This window comes from Squalius cephalus, assembly GCF_949319135.1.
Source record: "Squalius cephalus genome assembly, chromosome: 11".
Taxonomy (NCBI): domain Eukaryota; kingdom Metazoa; phylum Chordata; class Actinopteri; order Cypriniformes; family Leuciscidae; genus Squalius; species Squalius cephalus.
Genome location: NC_137132.1, coordinates 23,977,945 through 24,005,927, shown reverse-complemented (window position 1 = coordinate 24,005,927; position 27,983 = coordinate 23,977,945). Strand labels below are relative to the sequence as shown.

At 36.0% G+C, this 27,983-nt stretch overlaps 3 protein-coding genes and 1 long non-coding RNA gene across 5 annotated transcripts; all 4 read left to right on the top strand.

Moving 5' to 3' along the window:
- The first annotated feature begins 660 nt into the window (after positions 1-660).
- Positions 661-5,230, top strand: rnf183 (ring finger protein 183). Its single transcript, XM_079886066.1, has 2 exons — positions 661-816; positions 3,706-5,230. The coding sequence occupies exon 2, from the start codon at positions 3,769-3,771 to the stop codon at positions 4,693-4,695; it is 927 nt and encodes a 308-aa protein (XP_079742192.1). The 5' UTR covers positions 661-816; positions 3,706-3,768; the 3' UTR covers positions 4,696-5,230.
- A 6,581-nt stretch (positions 5,231-11,811) lies between these two features.
- Positions 11,812-13,902, top strand: LOC307167663. The gene is made up of 2 exons (XR_013822839.1): positions 11,812-12,650; positions 13,154-13,902. It is a non-coding gene; the product is annotated as an uncharacterized lncRNA (long non-coding RNA).
- Positions 13,903-14,513: 611 nt separating this feature from the next.
- On the top strand, positions 14,514-19,431 carry mgat1a (alpha-1,3-mannosyl-glycoprotein 2-beta-N-acetylglucosaminyltransferase a). Of its 2 annotated transcripts, none has more exons than XM_079886052.1 (3): positions 14,514-14,776; positions 16,108-17,049; positions 18,117-19,431. In XM_079886052.1, exons 2-3 carry the CDS (start codon positions 16,396-16,398, stop codon positions 18,813-18,815), a joined length of 1,353 nt encoding a protein of 450 aa, XP_079742178.1. In that variant the 5' UTR covers positions 14,514-14,776; positions 16,108-16,395; the 3' UTR covers positions 18,816-19,431. The 2 variants fall into 2 exon arrangements, with proteins under 2 accessions (XP_079742178.1, XP_079742179.1); XM_079886053.1 differs by having other exon boundaries at positions 14,548-14,905.
- A 160-nt stretch (positions 19,432-19,591) lies between these two features.
- On the top strand, positions 19,592-27,660 carry sh3bp5la (SH3-binding domain protein 5-like, a). Its single transcript, XM_079885840.1, has 6 exons — positions 19,592-20,160; positions 20,673-20,735; positions 21,999-22,127; positions 22,242-22,400; positions 24,188-24,361; positions 26,072-27,660. Exons 1-6 carry the CDS (start codon positions 19,951-19,953, stop codon positions 26,630-26,632), a joined length of 1,296 nt encoding a protein of 431 aa, XP_079741966.1. The 5' UTR covers positions 19,592-19,950; the 3' UTR covers positions 26,633-27,660.
- Positions 27,661-27,983: the final 323 nt, after the last annotated feature.

The following is a 27,983-nucleotide window of genomic DNA, read 5'->3' as shown; positions in this document are numbered from 1 at the left end:
TGTGAAACAATAGTGGAAATAGTGTGTTAACAACACTTATTCATGGATAAAAGTACAGGTAAAACAGCTATGTGAGATAAAGTTAAGTGATTCACACCACAACAAAACAGTATCAACCTTTATAACACAAAATTTCTTCATGCTGGAATGGGATAGTGCTTCCTGATCCCTTATCAGGGTGTGTGTGTGTGTGAGAATAGCATTAACCTAGTCACTTAATTTATCAGCGACTTCCTGGGATCTTAAACTTCCCTATTGTTTCCATCTAAATGGTGTATATTTCCAGTTATATGTCCTGGAGTACAGTAAATGACACTTTGGTGTTTTGTTTTTTTTGGCTTGGACTAATAAGTAACCACTAGCCACCACCCAGCAACATTCTGTCAGTGTTTGCATCGTGGCTGTGAGTTTATCATGAACAAGCGTGACATTTTGATATTTAGGGCATTTAGAAGCATTCGGTGGATTCGGTTTCATTCCAGGTCAGAAAAATAAAGCACAAGTATTAATCAGTGGATTCCTCACATTTACTGGAGTAAATGGCAACTGGACAAGTTTAACAGGTATGACATGGTAAAAAGGAGGAGGGAGGAAGGGAGGGAGAGAGATAAACATGCAGAAGAGGTGGCGAAACTTTGCTTGCGTTAACTAATGAAAACCGCAGTTATAGGTTTTGAGGAAGACAGAAAGGACTGGATTGCGTACCTTTCACATTGCATTGTTGGATGTACACCTAGACTGGAATATGTGCTTCTGGAGCCAGGCAAACTTCAGAGGCACCTAAACATCTGGGTTCAACTGCTCGTCAGCTCATAGGTAGATTGCAAGTTTTTAGAAACACTTTTTGTGATTTTAACTTATAAAATGCAGGTCCAACATGGAGACTGGGGCTAGGTCACTGTAAAAAGAAAAAGATATGATCAATAAGTTGTGACAAATGTTTTTACATTGCTTTAACTCGTCAAAATAAGTTAAGCAATTTTCCAAAAAAAAAGTGTTATACAAGATTCAACTGTTTTTTTTAAGTCAGTTTAATGTGATTTAAGTTGAAATTACTTAAAAATCAAAAATTGATTGAAAATTGAAATCAAGTTGATTGTACTTAAAAATTTAAGGCAGTAACTTTTTTTTACAGTGCACACACACAAAAAAAAGAATCAAACTCAAGAGGGTTTCGAGCTAGGTGTATTTCTTTTTAGTCTTTTACTTGCTAAAACTATGAAATATTCATCAGATGACAGAAGGCATTTAGCAGATTGTGTACATGTTTTTCAGCAAAGTTTTGATTGTGTTTGATTTAGAGGCCTTAGAAATTTTAGTATCAAGAATGACCCTTGGTCAATACTGTCAGAGAGAATATATATTTGTGTAATTGGACTTTTGACTTAAAACCTTATAGTCTTAATAGCCATTCTGTCCTCCAAACTAAAATTCATATTTTTGCTAATATTTTGCATGTATTTGTCACACGTTGTATGTTTTAATTTGTAATTTGTTTAAAAATGCTACTTAATTCTATTATTCCAGTGTGACAAAATGCCCCACATATTACAATGTTAAGCAAATCAAGTCTTCTGTTAATTTTTTTTGTTTTACCTTATCTTTTTTTAAAAGGCTTTTGTGCCTAAAAGGAACTGACTTTAACAAACAAGCCTGGACAAACATTCATGAAATTCACTCACGTAAAAAGTGTGACAACTAGCCTTGATCTTAAATGAAGGGTGTGTTATTGTCATAGTTAAGTGACAAGTCTCAACTGACCTGATCTGGTTTGTGTTAAACCTGTGGGTGTGTGCTTTTAATTTGGGAAGTCATTTAGTCCAAATATATTAATTGTTCTGAAAAAGAACTAGTTCTGCTTTCTGCTTAAAGTTAACACTCCTAAAAATAAAGGTTTTGATTGTGTTTTATGTGGCCAGTCGGTATAACCTTTATAAACACTGTAAAAAAATAAAATGTTTTCAACTTAAAAAAGTAAGTGTTTGTGCTGCCTTAAAATTTTAAGTTTAGGCAACTCAAATATCAAAGTTGTCACTAAGTACAACTTCACATTTCAAGTTGACTTAACTTAAAAATTTTAAGGCAGCCCGAACACTTACTTTTTTTAAGTTGGAACAACAAGTTATTTTTACAGTTGTAGTTAGAACTGAGTGCAAAAACATGGGCTAATTTAATTACTGAACAACTAAATTCAACCTGGATTTTACATGTTCATAATATCACATTCACTAATGTAATTGTTTGCTATAGACATTCCTTATTGTTTTCATGAGTTTCCTGACTTGATTCACAGTTAAAGCTTAACTACTATAAGCAAACAGAATGAAACTGGGATCTGCACCTTCTTGTAAAAACTTGATATTCTGGTTGGCATTCCTGAACAGTCAGCTTTTGAGTTTAGGTCAACACTCTTATGGGATTTACACACTAATTCTGGGTTAATTTGAAAACCCTTGTCAATTTGAAAGTTGGTTAGCACGTTATCCCTTGGTTATGCCTTTAATTGTGGTGCCAATAGTATGTGAAACAATATGGTGCTACAATACAACGGCAGGCGTTCATAAAATACCTCAGTACTTGGGCTGGTTTACCCTTGGCTACACAAACCTGGCAGCCCTGTGCTTTGCTGGGGTGATGAGTATTATTTTATCAATTTACAAACAGATTGACCAGGCCATATTCGCGGAGATGTTATCAACCTCATAAATATGCAAATAAGAATGGTAGCCTGAGGTTTACAATTGTTCATTGTGTTAATTACTAACCCAAGATCACATATGAACATTGTAATACATGGAACAAGATAACTCAGAATTATGTAAACCCTGTAAAGCCTGACATGTGAAATAATCGTCTGAAAAATCTATTGAACCTTTAAATTCCATATGTGTTTTTTGTTGAGTATCATATTTGATACATTATGCTTTTATGGCTCATATAGTGAGAATATGGAGCTCACACTTGACTTGAGGAGGAAAAAACACCAACATTTTATTGCCATTATTGTCAATTTGGCATTTGGTGCAGTTGTATGTATATGGCCAAAAAGTCAAATGAATTGAGAAATGAAATGAAAGATGTACAAAAAACCTGATGTATATAATATTTGACATTTTAACATGATTAAAAAAAAAAAAAAAAAACATATGTATGGATAATCCAGTAAACCAAGTTGCTTCAGTCCGGTAAATGCTCATCTTGAAATATTACTAACAATATAAAAGTTATTCTAATGCTTACTTTACAAAAATCCTTAAAGATTTCAAAGCAAAAAGACACGTGAACCACAACCTGAAGGGTTTTTAGAATGATACTAAAAGGGAAAAGGATAAACTATCAGTGAGATGTTGTGCACTACAGGTTTTTTTTTTTAGCAAAGGTTTGACCATGTTGATCATTTAGAGGCCTTAGAAATTTGGGTCGATTTCAAACTCAAGGCCATTCAAGGCCTAAAATAGAATACAAAGAAAAGCAAGCAATAACCACTGTAACAAGCAATGTTCTCATCACACTTGACTGCTAATGGAAAACTTCAGTTTACGATCTCCACCTTTGAGTCGAATAGCTGTACACTTTGGTGACCTGAGTTCGTCCTTGTACAAGGTCATGCAGCACTTTTTGAAATCATGTGCCTGTTGAATGTAAATTCCATCGATTGTATTTGTAATCTAGACTGATAGTGTATTGCTTCATGTCCCCTTGCAGGCTTTTCTGCACGACACTTCCATTTTCTCTTAATCCGCTCCTGTGGATCCAAGGCTCTACACAATGAGTGACGGCAAAGAGAAACCCCAGGGCAGCAAAAAAGGGACCAATGTCAAGCCGACAAGCAAGGGAAGCTTCAACCAGGGATCTTCCGAGCGACGACAGAAGCCCGACAAGCCTCTTAGGAGAAGCCGCAGCAATGAAGCGGAAAACCGGCGTCGTGAAGGTAGCCGGGGTAGAGAACGGGACCGGAAGGAGGGCGTTAAGCACCAACGGGGTCGGAGCGAGGAGGGAAGGAGGCGAGATCGCGACCAAGAGCCTGGACACAACCAGACGGAGCAACCCAGAGACGACCTGGAAGACACCGAGTGCATTGTGTGCTTCTGCAGCTTCGACAACATCTTCAAGACTCCCAAGTTACTTTCCTGCGGACACACGTTCTGCCTGGAATGCCTGGCACGCATCAACGTCAATTCTCCCGAGCTCAAGATGCTGATTTGCCCCATCTGTCGGGAGCAGACGGTAATCCGACACGGCCGAGATCTGCCTCACCTGGGAAATAACGAAGACATCTTCCGGAAACTTCCGGCCGACATGCAAAGGGCGCTTTCCGTGCGCTTTAAACGCAGCAAGGGCAAACTCGTCCTTAAGAATCCTCCACCAAACAGCTTTATGAAGACCAGCTTAAACCTGCCGGCGTTAAAGAAGAAAGAGGAGCAGGCCGGTAATAACCCACTTGGAGTCATGGAGGAAGGTCTGGGCCAGGCGACTATGATCGACGTGGGTAGACCGCCCAGCAGGATGACAGGTCGCATGAGAAGGTTAATGTATTCCAATCAGTGCTATTATGCCGTACTTGGAGCCATTATCATAATCACTGTGGCTCTGATGCTGGTCGGCATCTTCACCTTTGTGGTGATGCCCTTTATGCAAAAACCAAATACAGGCCAACCAATCCACAACCAAACTAATCCAGGCACATTCCCTTAAGGGATGATGAAAACACACAGCACTCAAGAAGGATGACGGACAAAGCAAACAAGCTAGATTCTTAGTGGAGCCTGTTGCCTTGAACACAACACTGCATTTTTTGTTTGCTTTTGTGTAAGAAGCTTGAGACAGATTCGATTGGAATGAACTGGAAAAACTTGAACATATCATACACTGAAGGCTGTTGAGCATGGACATATTTTACACAGACTGAGTCATTATTATGCAAAGGTCTGTAAGAACAAGAGGCAATGATGACGTCTATTTGACCAGTAATTAATTATTGTAAACTATGAATCAATTTAGGTTTTTTTTTTCTAAAAGGGCTGGATAATATAAAATAATAATACTATTGTACAATATTACTAACATATTTGATTTCATGAGGAATTATGTTTTTTTTTATGTACTGTAAGGTATTTTGAATCTATATGGTTTGTGGTATTGGCGTAGAAAGACAAAAATGTGACAACTCACCAATGCAAATAATATCAGTCTGAAAATGTACATGACAACACAAATGTAAGCTCATAAATGTTCTTTCTCATGTTGGAAAGACATTTATTAGAAATGTATAATTATTTGAATTATGCTGCACATAATGTAAATAATACACTCTTATATGTATAATTATAATGTATGTTCATAGTTTTTTATTCATTTGCACAAATGGGGAGAGGAAAAAAAGTGGAAAATAATAAAAGTTTTAGACCATTTTCTGGTTGAGTGATATACACTCTAAAAACATTTTTTTTGGCTCAACAAAATTAATAACAGCTCAAAAATTAAGACTCAACCAACAAACTACACTGAGAATTAGTGTATATAATAAGTAGTATAGTATAGTATAGTATAGTATAGTATAGTATAGTAGCCTATAATTTGTAGCATAAACATTTAAAGATTTTGTAAAGATTTTTTAAAGCTGCATTCCGTAACTTTTTTGGTTTAAAAATGATCCAAAATAATTTTTTGAGCAAGTACATAACCAGACAGTGTTCGAAACTGTCTGCTTGCCTTAGCTCGATTCAAAACAGCAATTGTAATAATGTTTTTAATTCAAGTGGTACTGGTGGATTTCCGCGGGAAATTCGAGCATGTCTTTGCGTCATTACGTCACATCTGTACACATAAAGAAGGAGTCTCGGCTAGTAGGCTGTGTTGCGTGTGAGGATGTTGGAGGTGGAGGTTTATAGCCTTTTCTCACAGCACTTGACATAATTAAACTTGTCAATTTGATGGCGGATCCAGAAAGGTTCAAACGACAATCACTAGTGTAAAATGCAAAAGACTTCGGACTTTGGAGTGGCAACAGAAAAAAAAAGAGACTGCAACCGGCCCATGCGAAAACAAGGATAAATATTGGGAGGGCATTAAATGGAGTCACGCAATGCTGATGTTGTTAAAATTAACAATTTGAGAACAAAGTATAATTTGCACGGTTTGACATAATATGATAATAATCAGCGCGATTTACTGCAGTGCTTTTTTTCCCTTAGTTGGTCAGAACAAAAGTGGATGTTACTTACTTGTTCAGATGACATTTTCCGTTGAAAATTCTTATGTTGGTCATACTTCCAAAAAGTATAATCTGTGATTCTGAATGACAGTATCCACACCAGCACGGTGACTGACAGCCGCACATTCTCCTCAAAATAGGGGTGTGCCATATCATACCGTCCACGATAATACCGGTATAAATTTTTACATGATAAAAAAGTGTCATATCGCGATATCACTGATATGGCGCATTACGTTCCCTAGCACGCACAACAACACCACCTGTCTGAGCGCGAGAGCAGCAAGTCAGCCTCCAATGACGATTTAGTACCTAAAAAGGAGCTACTTCAAAAGTATTTTAATAATTCCCGCAGGTCTACCACTTATAATGCGGGAAATTCCCCCGCAAACACTGATTTTACCAACCGCGTGAGTGTTCAGCGGTGCCGCTCTCTCTCTCGCTCTCAAAATGGGTTGCACAAGTCAAGCGTCAATACCACACTCTTGTGTTTAGCAGTCAGGACATGACGGAATCTTTTGTCACTTGCATCGTAACTAAAGTTTAGCATTTTCACTTTTTTTTAAGTCTCATCAGTTTAAACATGTGCGATTTTAAACTACTCTCGCGCGCTCTCTGATATGTTTACTCTGCGTGCATACATACAGTAAAGCCGTCTCACAAACAGCTCGCGAGTAACAAAAGTTATTTTTCGCGGATTAAATCGCTTTAACAGGGGAAAAAACACGCAAAATTGTGTAAAAATTCCGGTCATGGTTAGTGTATTCGTAAACAGTCGGTTATGTCTGAAATAACCATAAAACGTGCGTGACAGTGTGACAGCAGTATAACAGTAATGGATCCGGGCACTAGCTCTTGAAAAGTGACAGCAGCCATATGTGTCTGTCATTAATGTTGTCGTCAAAACAACAAAAGATAGCTTTCATTGTAAGGAATCAGAATTAATAGCCTATGTATTTAATTTAGTCAGGACTCAGGACTAGTGTTATTTTACATTTGATTACCTTATTCAGTTTCTGTAGTATTTCTGAATAGTGTTAGACGGACCTACCGGTACTCAAAAACTTTTATCTTTATTTGTATCTTTATTATTTTGTATATATTTTTTGCTACTTTTTTCAATTTAAGTCAAAGATTGAAATCAAGCTTCCTTGTGTTGTGTAAACTCTTAAAAACAAAATTACCCAATTGTAAAAACACAATGAGTGAGCAAACATTTTGGTGAGATAGCCTAAATGTAATAATAAATAAAAAAAATCTACATTTTTTTTATATCGTCATAAATATCATTATCGCAAATATTCTTGAAATATCGTGATATAATTTTGAGGCTATATCGCCCACCCCTACCTCAAAACATTGGATTCATCCGCGCTGTGCGTGCCGGGGCACAACCCACATAAAGTTGATAATTCCGCGAATAACTGCAATTGCAGATTTCGAACAGAGAGGGCGACAAAGAGGAAAAAATACGGACTGCAGCTTATTACTCATAAAAATTCCAAATAGTTTTTCCAACATAATAAACTCATAAATGAAGTGGTGGCCCTGGAACCTAAATCGTCCGTTTAAATTTCACACAATATTGTCAATATTGATTATGTCCGTAACAATAGAACTCATCAAAATAATCTTTACAATTTAAAAGGTTTAATTCAGTTTTTAGTGTGAACCTATAATTATAAGTTTGCCAATAAAAAAGAAAATGACCAGAAATATAACCAATGCAGCAATCAGAAAACATCTGCTTTAGAATAATATTAAACGTAATATTCAATGGCTTCACAGTGTGGCTTTTACTCACACCTCACCTTCTAATCACTTAAATGAAGCACACACTAATATTTTACAAGCACATTGGAAAGGATGTGTCAGCAGGACTTTAGCTTCATAAAAAAGGGTTAAAACTATAATGAAGGATATAATTCCATATACAAAAAATGACAATGCAGCAGATAAAAGTGGTTCTTGTGACCCAAAAAATGCATTGCAGGTCTATAGTAGAGTAAAAACAGTGCTTAAATACAAACAATAAAATCCAAGTAACCTATAAAGTGCTAGAATAACAGACTAAAAAGGACAGAAACGAGGACAAAACATTCCAGGTATATTTTGTTGACGCCAATGCCACGCATCCAGTCAGACTCGCAAATTATCTCTATCACTGTTGGACAATATGGACACTAATACATGTGTTGCGCCACAAAATTGTCAGTTTCCCTAGCCGTTCTGTGTCACATTATACAGAGTAAATCTCTATTTCCTTATAGGTAACCATCAAAAAGTGAGCTCAGATGCCCTCCACTGTACATTTTGTACACTGCATTCACAGTACAGTTTCAGACTGTTTAAGAAGTCTTATTTTATTCATAAAATCCAGGCCTGCTTGTCTAATTGTCCTCTTGACAGTTCAAAATATAGAAAATATGCACATTATGTCCTTGATTTTCATGGTAAATATACAAGGTGGAAAAAAAGTATATAAAAAAATTATAGATATCTATGTGCTCTGTTGGGTGTAACGCATTACAAGTTAATCAGATTACTTTTTTCAAGTAACTAGTAAAATAAAGCATTACTTTTACATTTACAAATAAAAAATAATAAGTAGTGCAAGTTACTTTGTTTTCTCATTTGACAGACAACTCTCCTGTCACCATGTTGAAAGAAATCCTAAGTGCAGAGGCATTGTGTGCGCTGTGTAACCATGATGATTTTAGTTCTAAATGTGAACAAGCATTTACTCACCTCACTTGCAAAATCTGTTTCAGTATTACTCAAAATTAATAAACAGTGAGATGCAAACTCAGAATATTACACAAACCTGCAATAATTAAATATATTAAATTACACAATACTATAATCTAACTTTATTAACCAATGTATTTGCTGCTGACCTTCAATGATCCTTTTCAACCATACTAATAAGCTAAAATTACACTGCAAAAAGAGATGTGTTAAAAATGACACATCATGTGTAGAATTTTAACACATGTGGTGAGTGTGTTCAGGGACTACACATGATGTGTCAAATTTAACACAATAAATGTGTAAGTCATTTTAACACACAAATTGTGTCATTTTAAAAAATAAAGCGAAAGGGTCAGATGCAAAAATATTAACCGTTTAATCAATAGTCGAGTACAGAATGCATGTGCACACAAAGTACAACACAATGTTTCAAGCTCAATGACTGGACAGACTCACTGTACTGGACATTATTCAGTTATTCACGCTTTAACCCCTAATTGATAATGCTGCTTTTGACAAAAGTTCATGAAGAGATAACAGTTAACAGAGTTTGCACTTAGAATTTAATTAAATTAAAATGTAACAACTGACAAAATATTGTATATAAATAACTTGTATTTCCACTGGCCTGTTTGTTTGAGAACAGCAAACACTGCATACCATTCACAGTGATGGTGAGTGTCGGTGCGCTCAAATTTAACACACAACCTGTGTCGATTCTTAACACATCTCTGTGTTTATAAGGACTACACATTTTGTATTACCTTTAACACAACTAATGTGTTATTCCTCTTACACAGAAGTGTGTTGAAACCTTTTACACACTAATGTGTTATAGTTACACAACTTGTGTCAGATATGTGTTACATGTGACTGTTGTCGGTGTGTATTTGCCAGAGTTACTTCCTGTGTTTTTACAACTGAGTGTTTGGACGAACACTGAAACGTATTGTTAACTTGTGTTTATGGAGTCCAGTGACGTTTAATAAAGAGTTTGTTTGAACATTTGGATGGTTTAGAGTTTAGACATCATGAATCTACATAGACAAGCTCTTATTGAGAATTAACTGAGGTTTAGATGTTGATGTTTCACTGAATGTTTTATTTGAAGTCACCAGAATCGTGATTAATGGCTCCTTTATTTGAGCTCTTGACCCTTTACTCTTCTTTTAGTTTTTCTCTGGCTACTGTAACTGTATTTAATAAAATACTTTTGTTATGGCGAGAGAAAATATGATCAGATGTTTCTTGATGATGTTATAATCAGCAAGTGCTGATCTGATCAAGTTTATGAGTATATGGATGGTGCGCATTTAATTTATTTATGTGCTGTTAGTTATAACGATCTTGTGACACTACATCATGATATCCAGAAGTGCAGAATAAAAAAAAAATGTTTTCTGTAAATTTTAATCTGCGGCAGAAACTAGTCAAACACAGACATCAAGAATCAGCGCATGAATCTCAACAATGGTGACAAACGAAAAGCTTCATGCCGCAATGCATGCTGGGAGTCATGGATGAGATTTGTACTATGGTGGCACCCAGCATGCATTGCGGCATGAAGCTTTTTGTTTGTCACCATTGTTGAGATTCATGTGCTGATTCTTGAGGTCTGTTTGATACCATAGTCTGTAAGGTTCTGTACAAACTGTGTATTTAAAATTAAATTTTAAGTTAATTGCAATATGCTAATCTGTTTAAATATGATCTTTTATATATTACACTCATCTTTAAAATATTAAACTCTTGCTGAGCTTAACAATCTTACATGTCCATGATGATAATATTCTCATCTGAGCATATTTTTTTCATGATTATTTCTGCTGTTTCTAATGTGTTAAAATTCAAACATTTACAGCAATCAGAGAAAACTAATGTTAAAGAGTCAAGGGTCAAGAGCCCAAATAAAGCTGACACTAATCACGATTCTGGTGACTTTAAATGAAACATTCAATGAATCGTTAACACCGAAACCTGTTAATTCTCAATAAGAGCTTCTGTAGAGTCTGACAGAAATAAAGTTAATCTGGTTATTAATAACAAGTGAAAGCAGCATTTGAAAAAGACATTGAAAAAGATGCATGATGTGATTGGCTGCAAAAAAACCACCTGTTGATCTTTATTTTCTTTAGTTTTCATGAATTAAGATTTAATTTATTTATTTGAATGTATTGCTTTATTTATTTTAGAGCATTTTATGGGATACTGTATAAAATATACCTATAATTTTTTTCATAAACACAAACTGCCCTCCACCCAGTGCTATTCTATCCAGAGTTACATTTTAACACACATTGTGTGCTAAAATCTACACAACATGTGTCAAAATGCTATCTACACAGTCACATGTGTTGTTTTTTGACACATCTCTTTTTACAGTGTACTTTATAAACATCACGTTTGTGTTTCTTTCTTCCTCTTCCTTTTTGCTGAAGTAAGCGTGTTGAACTTTCTTCTTCAATCCAGAATGCCAGAACATCTGAAAATTGTGAATTTGCATTTGTGAAGGGGCCTTTGCATTTGCCAAATATATATATATATATTTTGTTGTCATTAAAAAACAAACAAGCAAGCCAGCCCAGGATAGAAAAAGTAACGCAAAAGTAACGTATGCATTACTTTCCATAAAAGTAACTAACACAATTGGTTTTTAGGGAGTAACGCAATATTGTAGTATTACTTTCCACATCACGGTAATTGTGCTAGAGGTAGACTACGTCTTAAGAGAATTTGGGTACATTGATTTTCTTAATAATTATAGTTATAGTAGTATCCTCCTTTTAAAATAGCTGTATAAGCACACTGTGTACACGAGGGGGGCATGTGAAGAACACGATATTGCCCACAGGCGAATAACCAACACCCCTATCTGACGCAAGCCCTGTAACGCTTTATAGCCTTCATTGAGTCATTCAAAGTCAGATTCGTTCTCAGGGGTCTCTAACCCTTCTATCAACATCAAAAAGTGATTTTACAGGGAAATATTGATAAGGACAGCATTTAAAAGGATCACAAGATTCCCAAAAGAAAGTCTGCGATGGCTTCGACACCCTCTGCCTCAGCCCTGTCGGCTGTTCTCCGGTGTCAGGGGAATATCCTCGCCCGAAAACAGGCCAACAAGAAGCGGTCTCCAGCGTCAGTCTACGGGCTCGGAAGGACAGGTGGAGATTCGGTCAGGTCTTATTTTCGCTCTCTTTGGGGATTCGTGTTTCACAGGGAGCGAGTGGACATTCCCGGAGTTCTGTCCGTTACAGCGCGGGTTGAAACGTCCTGTTCAGGAAAATCATTTGAATCCAAAGATCATCTGCTCAAAAACTCTCCAAAGTTTGACAACAGAATGTTAACTATGAAAGCATCCGGTGCACAGACGAAAGTTATGTCGAAGTACTATGGTTTTGCTATTAAATCTCAACGCTGTAGTGTTTCATCCAAAACCAGCCTGGTTCTTCGACTGGATGGCACGCGTTTACGAAAACTAAACTTGGATAATCCATGGACTTTATGTGTTTGTGTAGTTTGCGCTCAGAGTATAAGCACGCTGAACCGCAGTAGTGTGAATGAATTGTTTTCTCTTGGCTTATTGTGGTATTTAAAGGATAAACTGATATATTTTACAACTGCAGTGTCAGACAGTGTGCGGACACAACCTGGAATATGCAGGATGAACCAGCTTCAACCGGATGTAAGTCAACTCTAGTCTAATGTGGTTTGAAAAGGTCACAAGTCAAAACCTTTTTTACTTATAATTCTATAAAGAACAGATGATTATTATATAGGCTACTATTATATATTGTGTACTTTTTTATATATTATTTTAAATATACTTTGATAGTTTTTTTTACAGCATCACTAATACACAAAAAATTGTGATATTAGACCATTACATAACTGACCTCAATGCTTTTGCCCTAAATGTACAATCAATTCAATTCTAACTTTTAAATAAATCTCCAGATAACACATGATGACATGCTATTCATAATTCAGAATAAAGGAGGATTTTCCTACATAAAATGAGTGACTGTTGATTGAATGAATAAGTTTAATGAAGAGGTTGCTGCTGCATAAGCAATATTTTAATGAATTATATAGGCTACAAGAGTTTAAGAAATGACTGCTTTTAGCATGCTTTATGCAATGATGATGGTTATAATACTATAACAATACTATCTTCTTCTTTTGTAGTGTGATAAGTTGCGTGGGTGTGTCAAATGCACCTCTGAACATCATGAAGATCAAGGAGCTGAACCTGGGGAATGAGTCTGCTATAGACCACATGACACGCACTTCACACAAATGCACTTTCATACCCATGATAGATAGATAGGTAGATAGATAGATATGTTATTTCATGCACTTCAGCTTTGTGGGATATACTGCAGTGTTTTATACAATTTATACCTTTGCGACTGTTTTTGCACCATAATTTTCCCTTAAGGATAAAGAAGTTATATATATATTACCAAACTGCTGTCTATGAGCAGCCTTTATGATCAGATACCTGATGCTGTAAAAAAAAAGTTGCTTATTTAATTTTTTTTTAAGTACAATCAACTTAAGTCATTTAAACTTAAATTACATTAAACTGACTTGAATAAGTTGAATCTTGTATAACTTATAAATTATTTTTGAAAATTGCTTAACTTATTTTGATGAGTTAAAACAATGTAAAAACATATGTTGTCATAACTTATTGATCATATAATTTTTTACAGTGTGCATGTTTGACTTTGTGTCTATTAATAAATAGGCCACTTGTTAACAGTTAACACTTGTAAGTGTGCTGATATTAACTGAAAATAGCATTTTTGCTCCTGTGATTGTTTTCCGGAAGGATGATTGTGAGACTGTCAAACTTTATTTATAAGAGTCACAGCATGCTATGTGTATAACTTAAGCAAAATTAAAGTTCATTATTAAGAAACAAGACTAAATGACTCCATTCTCTCTTGAAACAAGACCACAGCATTCACCTTTTGACCAATAGCCTACATTTCCAAATTATATTTGCAATGCATATATATATATATATATATATATATATATATATGAATATGCAAATTATATGCTATATATATGAATGTGAGTCCCATTTGCATGTTATTAATCAATCCTTCAACAATGCCTTTTTTTTGTGTTCAAATACTATACTCTAGACAAAATGAATGTGGCTCAACAGGGGAGTTGCTTCTATTATCTTCTTGACTTTACAGGTCAACTCCATATCACAGTTGATATATCCAGGTTTACAGTGACTGTGGGACGATTCCATGATTTACAAAAATTCATAAGTACCGATTTATGGCGGACACATATGCTTTTCTAATTGAGGAGGCCACCTGTTTTCCACCTCTGGTTGCTCTTGTAACAAGATCCTCAGTCACCAGAGACACTGCTAATAAATTTCGCAGGATCAGCATAAAAACCATGACGCCTTATACAGCCATGTATATCCAGAGGTCGAAACCTTTTCTCTAACCTTTCACCTTTCATGGACACAAAGGAAATGCGGTTTATGTACACGTATCTCTTCATTAAGGTAAACACAGAAGAGGGAGGGACTTCCTAAAAATGACGCCACCCGGAAGTCAAGTCAAGAACTCTATTACATTCTTGAGCGAAGCTTGAAGGGTATACGCGAAGGGAAGTTTACTGCGCTTCAAATTAAGGATTATTCAACGTCTAATCCACACCAGAGTCAAATAAATGACTTGGATTAGTTGAAATTGGACGTAATCTTTGAAGCGACGGAAATATGAGTGTATGCAGACGGGAAACATGACAGAGTATGAGTGCGCGTTGACTCGTGTAAGTCAGATATGTTGGCATTTTTTACGCATCATTGTGTTGCTTAAACTCATCTCTCATGGGTGATAAACAGGTTGGTTTAGTAACTATTAGGCGGTTGTGGTTGTGGGAGTTCTGGATGAGCTACAGGTGAGATTATTGATCGACGGACGAGCCTGCTTGATAATGTTGCGTTACCATATTTGCACATACTATACCATGGTACATTTCGACATACATTTTCAAACAATAACAGTGACTAATTAAACAACAACTTTAATGCATTTTGAAACTGATCTTAGTATAACTAAAAGGTGTACTGTATAATAATCATGATAAATTCTCATAATGTAGTTGACAAATATATTAGTTTAATTTAGCCTACGTATATGCTCTAACAAGTCACAATTTATTTTCCATCATTTTCAATCACACGGTAACTATTTAAATATTTATTAAGTAGAAGTCAAATTAGTTGCAGTTAAATAACAGATTTTGAAGTACAAATATGTGATGTAGTCTCTCAATTAATATGAAATCATAGAACACATGTGTATAATAATTATACAAAATGTTTAAAATAGGATTACACGGCAGGACAACACTGTCACGGCTTCATATAAAATACTCTAATGCATGGATTATCAGAACAACACTGATCATTTTTCTCATTTTCATTTAATTTAACTCGATGTAGTAAAAGAACCAAAAACCAAAGTAAAAACTACATAGACATATCTTAAAACTCACTAAAACACTAATCACGAAAACTATGCGAAAATATATGAAAATAATACAAATTCAAAATATTATTAAAAACTATATCTTAGTGATACTAAAATAACGTGTATCCCTTGTACAGGACATTGTTTCTGAGTGGAAGTAATTGCTGTATAAGGAGATTTGAAGAATATTCAAAATAAAAAATAAGTAACAAAAAAAAAACAACTAAAAAAACGTGTACCACACTCATTTGAGATTTCAGTGAATAGGCTAATGTGTGGAAGGTGAAAATGTATCACGCTGTAAATAAAAACTATGCTACACATAACTATAAAAAAAGATAGACCACCTTGACTAAATTAAGTGTTTTGCATTAAATTAAATTAAACGTTTTATGTACACAGAACAAATCCACTCAAATTGTGCACCAGTGAAATGCAAAAGAAGTGGACTTCTTTCCATTCTAATCTGTTGTTTGTAACATTCACACCTGTATGCAAAAGTGATTCAAATGAGAAAAATACTGAAGCTTTCTCAGCTGTTTGGTTGTAAAACTTGAATGTAATATACTGATTCTGAACAGTTGAATAAACATGACCTTTTCTCTGTTTATCTTGCTTATTTTACAGGCTCTGCTGAAAGTCACTGTGCCACTTTGGACCGTAACACCTATATCACAATCCTGAAACCTGGAATATGTCTTATTTTCACCTTCTGATAGTTTAATGTTACAAATTTCTTTTCATTTTGTGACAACTGACTGAAAAATATCATGCGAAGCATGTGAAAAAAAATTCAAAGATCTACAAGACTCTTCTTGGCCATCCATCCATCAAACCTTCCTGTTCTACATGCCCGCTTTATATCTCCATCCATTTCTTCCTTCCTGAATCCTCTGTCCCATCACGCATCAGGCCATGCTCCCCAAGAGAAGTTCTCTTATCATTTTTGGTGCTTTCATATTTGTAGCTTGGAATGTCATTCTTATTTTTGTCTTCATGAGACGCCCTTCCAGTCAAGGGTCTCTGGACAGCCATGGGGAACCTGGTAACACTGGGGACGGAGCCGGAGGAGGCAAGTTCGCAATTATAATGAATGAGGTGATGCGCGTAGCTGACGCATTTGAAGCTGAACTTGAATCGCAGAGGAAGATCCTATTGCAAATCCAGAACCAGTGGTCAGTTTGGGAGGACAAAGGCAGTGTGACAGCTGCTAATCAAAACGTAGAGCATTCATCTCCGGTGGTCATCCCTATTTTAGTCATTGCCTGTAATCGTGTGACAGTGAAACGCTGTCTTGACAAACTCATTGAGCACCGACCGTCGGCCGAGCTCTACCCAATCATAGTGAGCCAGGACTGCGGACACGCAGAAACATCTGATGTGATCGCCTCGTATGGCAGTCAGCTGACCCATATCAAACAGCCTGATCTCTCAGATATCTCAGTTCCCGCACAGCATAAGAAGTTCCAGGGTTACTACAAAATCTCACGGCATTACCGTTGGGCGCTCAATCAGGTTTTCAACACCTTTTCGTACTCAACGGTTGTCCTTGTGGAGGATGATCTGGAGGTAACTTCCTTTTAATGCATGTTGTTTGTATAAAGCAGGGTTCACCAATCTCAGTCCTGGAGGGCCGATGTCCTGCAGAGTTTAGCTCTAACCCCAATTAAACACACCTGAACCAGCTAATCAAGGTCTCACTAGGCATACTAGAAACTTTCAAACAGGTGTGTTGGAGCTGGTTGGAGCTAAACTCTGCAGGACAGCGGCCCTCCAGGACCGAGATTGGTGAACCCTGGTATAAAGTCTGTCATTAAAGGAACAGTTCATCCAAAATTCAAAGATGATAGACAAGGGAATTTTTTTTAAGGCTAATACTTTTTTCTTTTTTTTACCATGCAATTACAGTGAAAGGAGACTGAATTTTTCAAGCTTCAATAAAACTGTAAAAGCATAAAATAGTATCTTGAAAATGATTGCTAAGACTCATGCGCTTTATGTAAAATCTAGTGAAGTCATAAAATAGCTTTGTATGTGTGTGCACAATTTATTTATGTATGTTTATATATACCTCCAAGTCATATTCACACACACACACACACATATATATATATATATATATATATATATATATATATATATATATATATATATATATATATATATATATATAATACAGCAGCCAACATTTGAAGTGGCTCACCCGTTGACAAGAACGGGTATTGTTCAAAATTCATGTATAACTTTGATGAAAGGTTTTGATATATACACACACACACATATTTATATGTATTCATACGTTGTTATTCACTGAAAATGTTAATAGCCATCCTATTAGTATCAGGAGGAGAAGTATCTGATAGTTTAATAGATTAGTATCTAATAGAATCAGTTCACTGGAGGAGAACATTTTCAGTGAATAATTAGCTAAATTTCCTCTTGATTCTGACACAAAGCACTTGGTTAACTACAGAAGAGGGACCACATTATAATACTTTTATAGATGCTTTTTGCATCCTTTTTTTGAAGCTTGAAAGCTTCAGCACAATGTTCAGAGTGTCTCCATTTGTGTATCATTTTGAGGGTGAATTCACATTTTATTTTGTTGATGGTTTGTTTGATCTTTTTTTCACCAGGTGGCCTCTGATTTTTTTGAGTACTTCAGATCGCTTCATCCAATTTTAAAATCAGACCCAACTCTGTGGTGCGTGTCTGCCTGGAATGACAATGGCAGGGAAGGATTTGTGGACCCTGGAAAAGCGAGCCTGTTGTACAGGACAGATTTTTTCCCAGGCTTGGGCTGGATGCTCACAAAGGACCTCTGGGCGGAGCTTGAGCCAAAATGGCCGGCCTCGTTTTGGGATGACTGGATGCGGCACCCCGATCAACGCAGAGACAGGTCCTGCATCAGGCCAGAAATTTCCAGAACTTTAACATTCGGCAGGAAGGGTGTGAGTTTGGGGCAGTTTTACGACAAGTACCTCCGCTTTATCAAGCTCAATACCGAATTTGTGCCTTTTACAAAAATGGACCTGTCTTATTTAGAAAAGAATAAATATGATGAGAGCTTTGAGAAGGAGGTTTACGGTGCTCCGGTTGTCACCGTGGAAGATTTGCTGAGTGGGAAACTGTCTGGTTCTGGCCCATTTCGGGTGCAGTATTCAAGTCCTGATCGTTTTAAAACATTGGCTCGCAGTCTTGGCGTAATGGACGACCTGAAGTCAGGAGTCCCGCGAGCTGGGTATAGAGGTGCAGTTAGTTTCCTTTTTCGTGGAAAGAGAGTCTATTTAGCTCCACCTGCTGGTTGGACTCAATATGATCCAAGCTGGAGTTGAGGTGGGCTGTGCCTACATCACAATATTTCTTTTTTTTAAGGTGCAAAATACATGAAAATAATATAGCATGTTATCTGTTACCATCATTCCCTTCACATCATTCATGAGAGTAATTGTCTTAAAATTCCATTGTGCTGCTTTATGATGGAAAAACTTCCAGAGGGGTTTCAGGACGAAGATAAGATGATACCAAAGACAATAACAGATTAATTGATCACTCAGATGTTTTCCTCAGGTTTCATTATTTGTGTATATAATGTCAACTAGGATTTACGTGAGAACTTTTAGTCGCTTCATTAAACTGACAGATTAGACTTAAATCTTATCCTGACCAGTTATACATTTATCACACAAAGTATATTTGTTTAGGAACTGAAAATGAAGGTAAAATATGATTAAAAAAGTAACACTTATTTTTTTAAAACTGTGAATACTGTTCTAAGTGCCTTTAAATATTGTATGTTTTGATTCACTTCTGTGTACTGTCTTTATTATTAAATCATGTGTATGGTTTATAGCATTGTGATTGGAAAGTGTTGAGAAAAAACACATTATGTTTTGTGTTTTACTTATATACTGGGATTTTTGAGAGGAAAATAAATGTTTTGTTAAATTTAATCTAATGCCTCATTTTTTATAATAAATAAATAAATAAAAATGATTATTATTAGCCACACAAAAGACTCATTACATACGTAAATGCGCACCCACGCTATTACGTTACACGCATGTTACATAACGTTGACTACAGTAGCCCAGAAAGTCCTAAAAGGTTTAGTTTCGCGTTTTCTATTTACCTGACTTGAGTATCTCATTTCGAATTATTGAATGGTGGAAGCAGTTCGATGTTAGCCATGGGGTAAATTTGTGATAAATTAATGGACTTTAGACGATTTTTGGTCATGTAATCTACATATTACCTTCCATGGAACTTTTAAACTCGTCAGTCCGGTTTATTTATTTCCTGATAGTCATTTGCATTAGCGAGAAAGCTAAACTACCATAGAAATGAAGAAAGGCAAAGACATTTAAAATATAGACAAGGGACTTTACCTCTCTTTTTCGCTTTCGATCTGATAGTTTGCGCCTTGTTAATCGGCAACATTTGATCTCGGATATCTGAAGAGGCCTGTAAATGGATCCAGCGGCTTTGCGTGAAAGTCCTGCGGGTTCAGGAGCAACTTCAGTGGAGGAGAGAGGAGGAAATGAGGAGGAGGTGACTGAGGACGGCAGAGAAGCTGATGGGGAATCCGAGGAAACAGAGATGGAGAGGAAAGACTGCGAGAGATCTACATGTCCAGATGAAAACTCACTCACCGAGGAGGAACTGGATCCCAGAATACAGGTAAACTGACATGTGAAAGTTCTGATACAACACTGTTCATTGATGCTATTTATTAATATTTTTTTAAACGCTTTGATCCAAAACCAAGCCGTCCACGAGCAAGCTGTTAAATATCTTGTATCTCTTTAGCAAATTCTTAATTAATTAACAAATATTATATGTAAAACAGATTTGAAGTTCGTGTACCTTAAGTTATGAATGTATGTAAATCAAAAAAATTCTTTTCACATTTCTGGTTCAATGTGCACTATCAATCCAACAGTTAGACAAACATGTTTGTTATTATTACTATTTTCACCATCACCACTTTGGGCATAATATAATACCAATAATACTAATAATAATGTTAGTTATAAAGTTTTACCAAATGTATTTTAATGAAGTTATTATAATCTCAAAAAATCTTCGATTTCTGGGTCACCCTTATTTTGTATTGAACCACAAACCATTAAGTCAACACTGAAGATCATTAACCGTTGTGCGTCTGTCATCTGCTTTGTTTCTGTGTCTAGGAGGAACTAGAGCGCCTGAATGAGGCCAGCGAGGAGATCAACAAGATGGAACTGGAGCTCCAAGTATGTGGAAGTTCAGAATGCTTTTGGGGGAAAATGGTTCCTCTTACTTCAGAGACATTTGGAACGGTTTTGTGCTTTGAAAGGAATAGTTCACCCTAAAAAAAAAAAAAAAAAAGGTCATATTTTTGGCTTCTCACCCTGGTGTTGCTGTAATGCAGTATACTGTTGTTTTTCGGACAACAAAAGGAGAAAATTTACCGCTCGTGCTCATCCATATATCGACCAGGATTAAGCTTTAAAAAAACAAGCAAAAGTTTCACAGAATGGTCCCATGCAGCAATGCTGTATATTCCTAGTGTTCTGGGGGTATACGATGGGGTTTGGCAAAAAACAAACCAAAATTGGATGTATTATTATTATTAATACATTATTATTAATTAATGAAAAATTATTAATGACAATCCTGACTTTGGATGGTCTTCTGTGCACGGCTGCAAGTTAATGGGACTCTATTACTCACCCAAAAAAACAATCTGTGTACTTTCTTCAATGAGTTGATCATCTCCAGACCTTAACTCTGTTAGTCCGATGACAGTCAGAATGTGAACTTCTTGTTACGAAGAACAAAATGGATATGGGTTGTATTTCATGTCGCGTTTTTATTGATCTTGATTTCTCACAAATATGCTTTCTGGCCAAGTCACTAAAAGTGTGACACTTTTAATCAAGAATGACTACACTCAGTGTGCATGATTATAATTTCAGGTTATAGATTAGATATAGACACTCAGCAACCTTTCTGCTACTAGCCTAGCTTGATTATTAAACATTAAGCAACACATAGTGTTATTTTAGTATCATTGAGATGCTATCATAGTTTTATTAATATTCTGAGTTAGGTTTTATTTTTATATTTTCTTTTCATTTTAATGTTAAAGTTTTAATAATTTTAATGTACCCCTTTAATTTGTCTTATTTATATATGTCTATATAATTTTTATTAATTTTATATCAGTTTTAGTACATCAAGATAAACTAAATGAAAATGGGAAATGTTGCCTTTGCAACTAGCTGAAATAAATTGTTTATCTATTTTTTAATATTTTATTTCAGTTAACATTTATTTCGAGTAACAAAAATGTTTATTTTATGGTTTAATCTTAATTACCTATAATAACCACCCTATATAAAGCAGATACAATTATGATTTTCCCTCTCTTGGATGCCAAACAAGATTAACAGTAACGATTGATCTTGCTTGATACACACACTTTATTTATTATTAACTTGTTGTGAATGGTATGCGTCTATTTTTGCTGTCAGGAGTTTCGGTCCAGCCACAGGAGGATAATGAATGAATCTGTGCTTAAACTCAAGGCCAAAAGTTCAGAACTGGGGTCCTGCATCGAGAAGGCTAGACCTTACTATGAGGCACGCAGGAAAGCAAAGGAGGTACCCGGGCACACACTCTCTGTTTAGTCTTACGGAAAACCTATCCTCACAACCTTCACCTGATAAAATCCTATTGTCTCGTCAATACAATATGGTTGGTTTCACTCTTCTTAGGCCCAGCAGGAGACCCAGAAAGCCGCGCTCAGCTTTGAGAGAGCGGTGTCCATGCACTCGGCTGCTCGAGAGATGGTCCATGTGGCTGAACAGGGTCTCACTGCGGTCAAGACGCTGGATCCAACCTGGCAAGAGATGTTGAATCATGCTACCTCAAAGGTATGCCACTTTCCCTCAGCTTCTCTTATCAAGTGGTATCAAGCAGTTAATTCTCTAACCTTGAACTTTGAGCATGTTTTCTTACTGAGCCGACTTGACGGAGTCATGTATCATAACAGCATTCTGCATAATTTTGCAAGTACATACGTGTGTGTGTGTGTGTGTGTGTGTGTGTATACACTCACCTAAAGGATTATTAGGAACACCTGTTCAATTTCTCATTAATGCAATTATCTAATCAACCAATCACATGGCAGTTGCTTCAATGCATTTAGGGGTGTGGTCCTGGTCAAGACAATCTCCTGAACTCCAAACTGAATGTCAGAATGGGAAAGAAAGGTGATTTAAGCAATTTTGAGCGTGGCATGGTTGTTGGTGCCAGACATTCCAAGGTCTGAGTATTTCACAATCTGCTCAGTTACTGGGATTTTCACGCACAACCATTTCTAGGGTTTACAAAGAATGGTGTGAAAAGGGAAAAACATCCAGTATGCGGCAGTCCTGTGGGCGAAAATGCCTTGTTGATGCTAGAGGTCAGAGGAGAATGGGCCGACTGATTCAAGCTGATAGAAGAGCAACTTTGACTGAAATAACCACTCGTTACAACCGAGGTATGCAGCAAAGCATTTGTGAAGCCACAACACGCACAACCTTGAGGCGGATGGGCTACAACAGCAGAAGACCCCACCGGGTACCACTCATCTCCACTACAAATAGGAAAAATAGGCTACAATTTACACAAGCTCACCAAAATTGGACAGTTGAAGACTGGAAAAATGTTGCCTGGTCTGATGAGTCTCGATTTCTGTTGAGACATTCAGATGGTAGAGTCAGAATTTGGCGTAAACCGAATGAGAACATGGATCCATCATGCCTTGTTACCACTGTGCAGGCTGGTGGTGGTGGTGTAATGGTGTGGGGGATGTTTTCTTGGCACACTTTAGGCCCCTTAGTGCCAATTGGGCATCGTTTAAATGCCACGGCCTACCTGAGCATTGTTTCTGACCATGTCCATCCCTTTATGACCACCATGTACTCATCCTCTGATGGCTACTTCCAGCAGGATAATGCACCATGTCACAAAGCTCGAATCATTTCAAATTGGTTTCTTGAACATGACAATGAGTTCACTGTACTAAAATGGCCCCCACAGTCACCAGATCTCAACCCAATAGAGCATCTTTGGGATGTGGTGGAACGGGAGCTTCGTGCCCTGGATGTGCATCCCACAAATCTCCATCAACTGCAAGATGCTATCCTATCAATATGGGCCAACATTTCTAAAGAATGCTTTCAGCACCTTGTTGAATCAATGCCACGTAGAATTAAGGCAGTTCTGAAGGCGAAAGGGGGTCAAACACTGTATTAGTATGGTCCTAATAATCCTTTAGGTGAGTGTATGTATATGTATGAAGAGTTCAGATGCAAAAGCCTCTAAGTGCCATCTGAAATTTTCTTCTAGAATGATCATTTTTATCAAGCTCGTATATTTAAGTTCAGTAATTTCACTTAAATGACAATTAATAGGTAATTTTCATTGCCATTTAAGTGAAATTACTGAACTTGAATATACTAGCTTGATAAAAATGATCATTCTAGAAGAAAGTTTCAGATGGCACTTAGAGGCTTTTGCATCTGAGCTCTTCATATCATTGCACAAACAAAAGCCTGTATATGTACATAACAATATGTAACAAATGCACAATTAACCCCCCATATGACCCATAGAATCTGCAAGTACAAAGAGAACAAGGTCCAGTTCAAAAAACTTTTTCTGGGGTGTCCAGGTGAACGAGGCGGAGGAGGAGCGCATGAAGAGTGAACGCGAGCACATGCGTGTCACCCAGCTGTGTCAGGAGGCCGAAGCCCGCGTGCAGGAGCTGCAGAAGTCGCTGAAGAGATCCATCATGAAGTCCAAGTCTTACTTCGAGCTTAAGGCTCAGTTCAATGACATTCTAGAGGTGTGTTGCGATCTCATTACAGTTGCACAGTGGGCTCCACAAATATTGGCAGCCTTTGTAAATATGAGCAAAACTGTGAAAATCTTCATTCAAGATATGCACAAAAATCTTTAATTAAAGTCAAACAATTGTAAGAAAGAAATTCTTTTCATAAAACATTTTTTTCCAATTAGTGGCACCCAATCATTTAATACTTTGTACGACCTCTCTTTGCCAAGATGACAGCTAGGGATCTTCTCTTATAATGCGCAATAAGGTTGATAAACATATGCAAGAGATCTGAGAGCATTCCTCCGTACAGAATCTCTCCAGATCCTTCAGATTCAGAGTCCATGCTCGTGGACTCTTTTCTTCAGCTCATCCAACAGGTTTTTATGGGGTTTGAGTCAGGGGACTGCTATGTTCTACGATAGTAGAAATGAGTATTTCGACAATTAAACTATTATAGCTATTTCATGATTTGTCCAGCTCAACAACCTTTTGTCACACACCATTACTGGTCTTTCCCACAGTGATGGATGACTATAGGAATTGTCACTTCATATTTAGAGTCCAGTGAAACAGGAAGTCATCATGACTTAACACTTATGTATTCCTGATCACTAAGTTGAACTTAAAAATATTCCATACGAATGGGAATATACTTAAGTGAAATTTTTACTTGTTAGAATTGGGGTGCCAATAATTGTGGTATAAATATTTTGGAGAAAAAAACATTTAATTTATCCCACATTTATATTTTGTGAATATTAACTTTAATTAAAGGTTAGATTTTTGTGAATAATTTGAATGAAAGACTAAGAGGAAAAATCAAAAAACAAACTTACATAGTTTTGCTCATATTTACCAAGGATGCCAATATTTGTGTTGCCCATTGTATAGTGTTGGTGTTGAAAAATATGGCCATGCCTACTAAAACTGATTAACCAAAAATGAAAATCCGGTCATCATTTACTCGCCTTCATGTCCTTCCAAACCCATATTACTTTTTTTTATTTTTTTATATATATATATAATATATATATATATATATATATATATATATATATATATATATATATATATATATATATATATATATATATTTATATATATATATATATATATATATATATATATATATATATATATATATATATATATATATTTTTTTTTTTTTTTAAATGCACAAAAGCAGTCCATAAATGACTTTTTGCGCAATATTCCAAGAGTGACTGAATCACTAAAATAGCTTTTTATTACATTTTTTATTCTATTTTATTTTGAGTCATTTTTTCCCCCCAGTTTTAGTCATTTCGTTATGTGCTTTTGTCATTAATAATATTGCTGTTTGGGTTTCATTTATTTCAATTTCAATTTTAGTTAGTTTTATTCATTATTTATTTCCAGTTAATAATTTAACAACTTTAAATTTTCATTTAGTTTCAGTTTTTAAGCTAATATTTATATTACATTTTTATTTCAGCTTTATTTCAAATAACAGAAATGTTTTTAATAGTTTTAGTTAATGATTATAACCCTCATACAAGCAAACAAACACATTTAAACTGTTATTCAATGAAAATGTTGCCATAGCTCAACATGAAGGCGAGTAAATGATGACAATTTTTATTTAGATTAATATGGTCTATGGTTAATTGATTAAGATTTATTATTCACCATTCACAGTTAAAGTATGTGAACTGAACATAGTCAAAAATGTTTTTGTAGGAGCACAAGTCAAAAATTTTAGAGTTAGAGAATCATATTTCCAAAGCCAAGTTGAACTACTCCAGCACCTTGCGCCACCTGGAGCAAATCAGCGAGGAGATTCATGCCCAGAGGGAGCAGGAGCGACCAAAGGACGGACCAATCAAATCGTGCGGTGGGCGGAGCCCTCCTGTAGGAGCAGAGGCAATCAGCAGCACGGGTACCGAAGGCGGAGCTTGTGGAGGCTACGCGAGACCAAGCGATTGGGTGGATGGGAAAGAAGGCGTGACTAATACCAGAGAGTGGGTGGAGACGCATCAAAACTCCAGGTGGGTGGACATGGGAAGAGCTGAGGTGACCAGATCTGGTTCAGACTCTCTTTCCATCGTCAGCTTCCAGACCATCATCTCCGATCTTGGAAAGTATGACTCAGTCGAACACCTCGGTCATCTCAGCAGTAACGTCAGTCTCTCAGGGGAGGAGGGGGAGAGAGACGGGATGGAGAACGATAGAAAATGTCCAAAAAATTTAGACATTTCAGAGGAGTTTCTCAAACAACACATGAGAAGTGTCAGTTTATGAGTGCATCCATGAATGATGTTTTCCTTACACGAGGAGCTTGTTTCTCGACTGACAGAGCAACTCTTAATTATTATTTATTTTTGAGCCTTTTTTATTAGTACTTGAAAAGGAGAAAGACAAAAGAGAAAGATAAAAATAATAATTATTATTATTTTAAATTATTTTTTTACCCATCCATCACATGAGAAGTTTGTCCTGTTTGAGTATCTCAAATAAAGTGGTAAATGACTGACATTATTTGCAAGGCTAATAACCCTGCTATTCAACTTAATTATAAAATACAACAAATATATTTTTTCATCCTATTAAGCACCTAATATTTTTCTATGCAAATGTATAAAACATTATTATTATAGTCTCTATAGCTGACATAATGATACAATAAGGCTTATCGGATTTTACTAACCGCTGATGAACTTTAGTTCACTTACTGACATAATCACTCTTTAAAGGTAAAATGCAATTAATCATAATGCTAGGCTCTAAAATGTCACTGATTTTTTTCTTTTTATTTGAATATATTAATCCCATGCTGACTTAGAAATAGTGGTTTACAAAAAGTGCTTTGTGCCCCAGCGACACACTGTACACTTCCAATCAAATCCTATAGTTCTTAATGCACGCACGAGGTTCGCTTTATGTTCGTCTCATTTACATTCGTGCACTCCGCCCTTTTTTATCAGAAGAAACATTGATCATGACAGAAGTGCAGATTTTGTGAAGTTGGAGAAATGAAGTGATTTTTATTCTCAGTGCAGGGTATGTAAAACACCCGCTGCTGATCATTTTGATGTTTTGCTGTTTAAGACAATCACTTTTCTACATTTAAGAATTTATTTTCATTTAATGAATTTCAAGTGTCTTTAAATGCTGTTTGTCCTGATTATCTGAGAGTCTTTGTTCATTCAGTGTGCTTTATACATCTTGGCTATTTTGATATTATTATGTTTATATTATTGTATTTAACGTGTTCTGTGTGAAGATGTGCACAGTGGTGATGTCTGATGGAACAATAAATGTATACGTATGAATTTATATTATTTTGGAGATTTTTTTAGTTCTATTTTAGTTAGATTTTAGTATCTACTTTTTTAAAGGCAAGTCAGAAATTGAGGTATTAAGATCATGTGGGCAGAATATATATACATACAGTACCTGTCAAAAGTCCGGAAACATTACAATGATCTAAAACAATAAGAGAAACAACAAAATTCTCTTATGTTCACTACGGTTGCATTTATTTAATCAAAAATACAGTAAAAACTGTAGTATTGCAAAATATTACCAATTCAAATTTTTGTTTTTTTTATTTGAATACTGTATTTTGAAATGTAATTTATTCCTGTGATGG

Coding starts and splice junctions, on each gene's coding strand:
- mgat1a (XM_079886052.1), top strand. CDS start 16,396: ATGCTCCCCAAGAGAAGTTCTCTTATCATTTTTGGTGCTTTCATATTT. Junction 17,050..18,116: donor TTGTGGAGGATGATCTGGAG/GTAACTTCCTTT, acceptor TTTTTTCACCAG/GTGGCCTCTGATTTTTTTGA.
- rnf183 (XM_079886066.1), top strand. CDS start 3,769: ATGAGTGACGGCAAAGAGAAACCCCAGGGCAGCAAAAAAGGGACCAAT.
- sh3bp5la (XM_079885840.1), top strand. CDS start 19,951: ATGGATCCAGCGGCTTTGCGTGAAAGTCCTGCGGGTTCAGGAGCAACT. Junction 20,736..21,998: donor AGATGGAACTGGAGCTCCAA/GTATGTGGAAGT, acceptor TTTTGCTGTCAG/GAGTTTCGGTCCAGCCACAG. Junction 24,362..26,071: donor AGTTCAATGACATTCTAGAG/GTGTGTTGCGAT, acceptor ATGTTTTTGTAG/GAGCACAAGTCAAAAATTTT.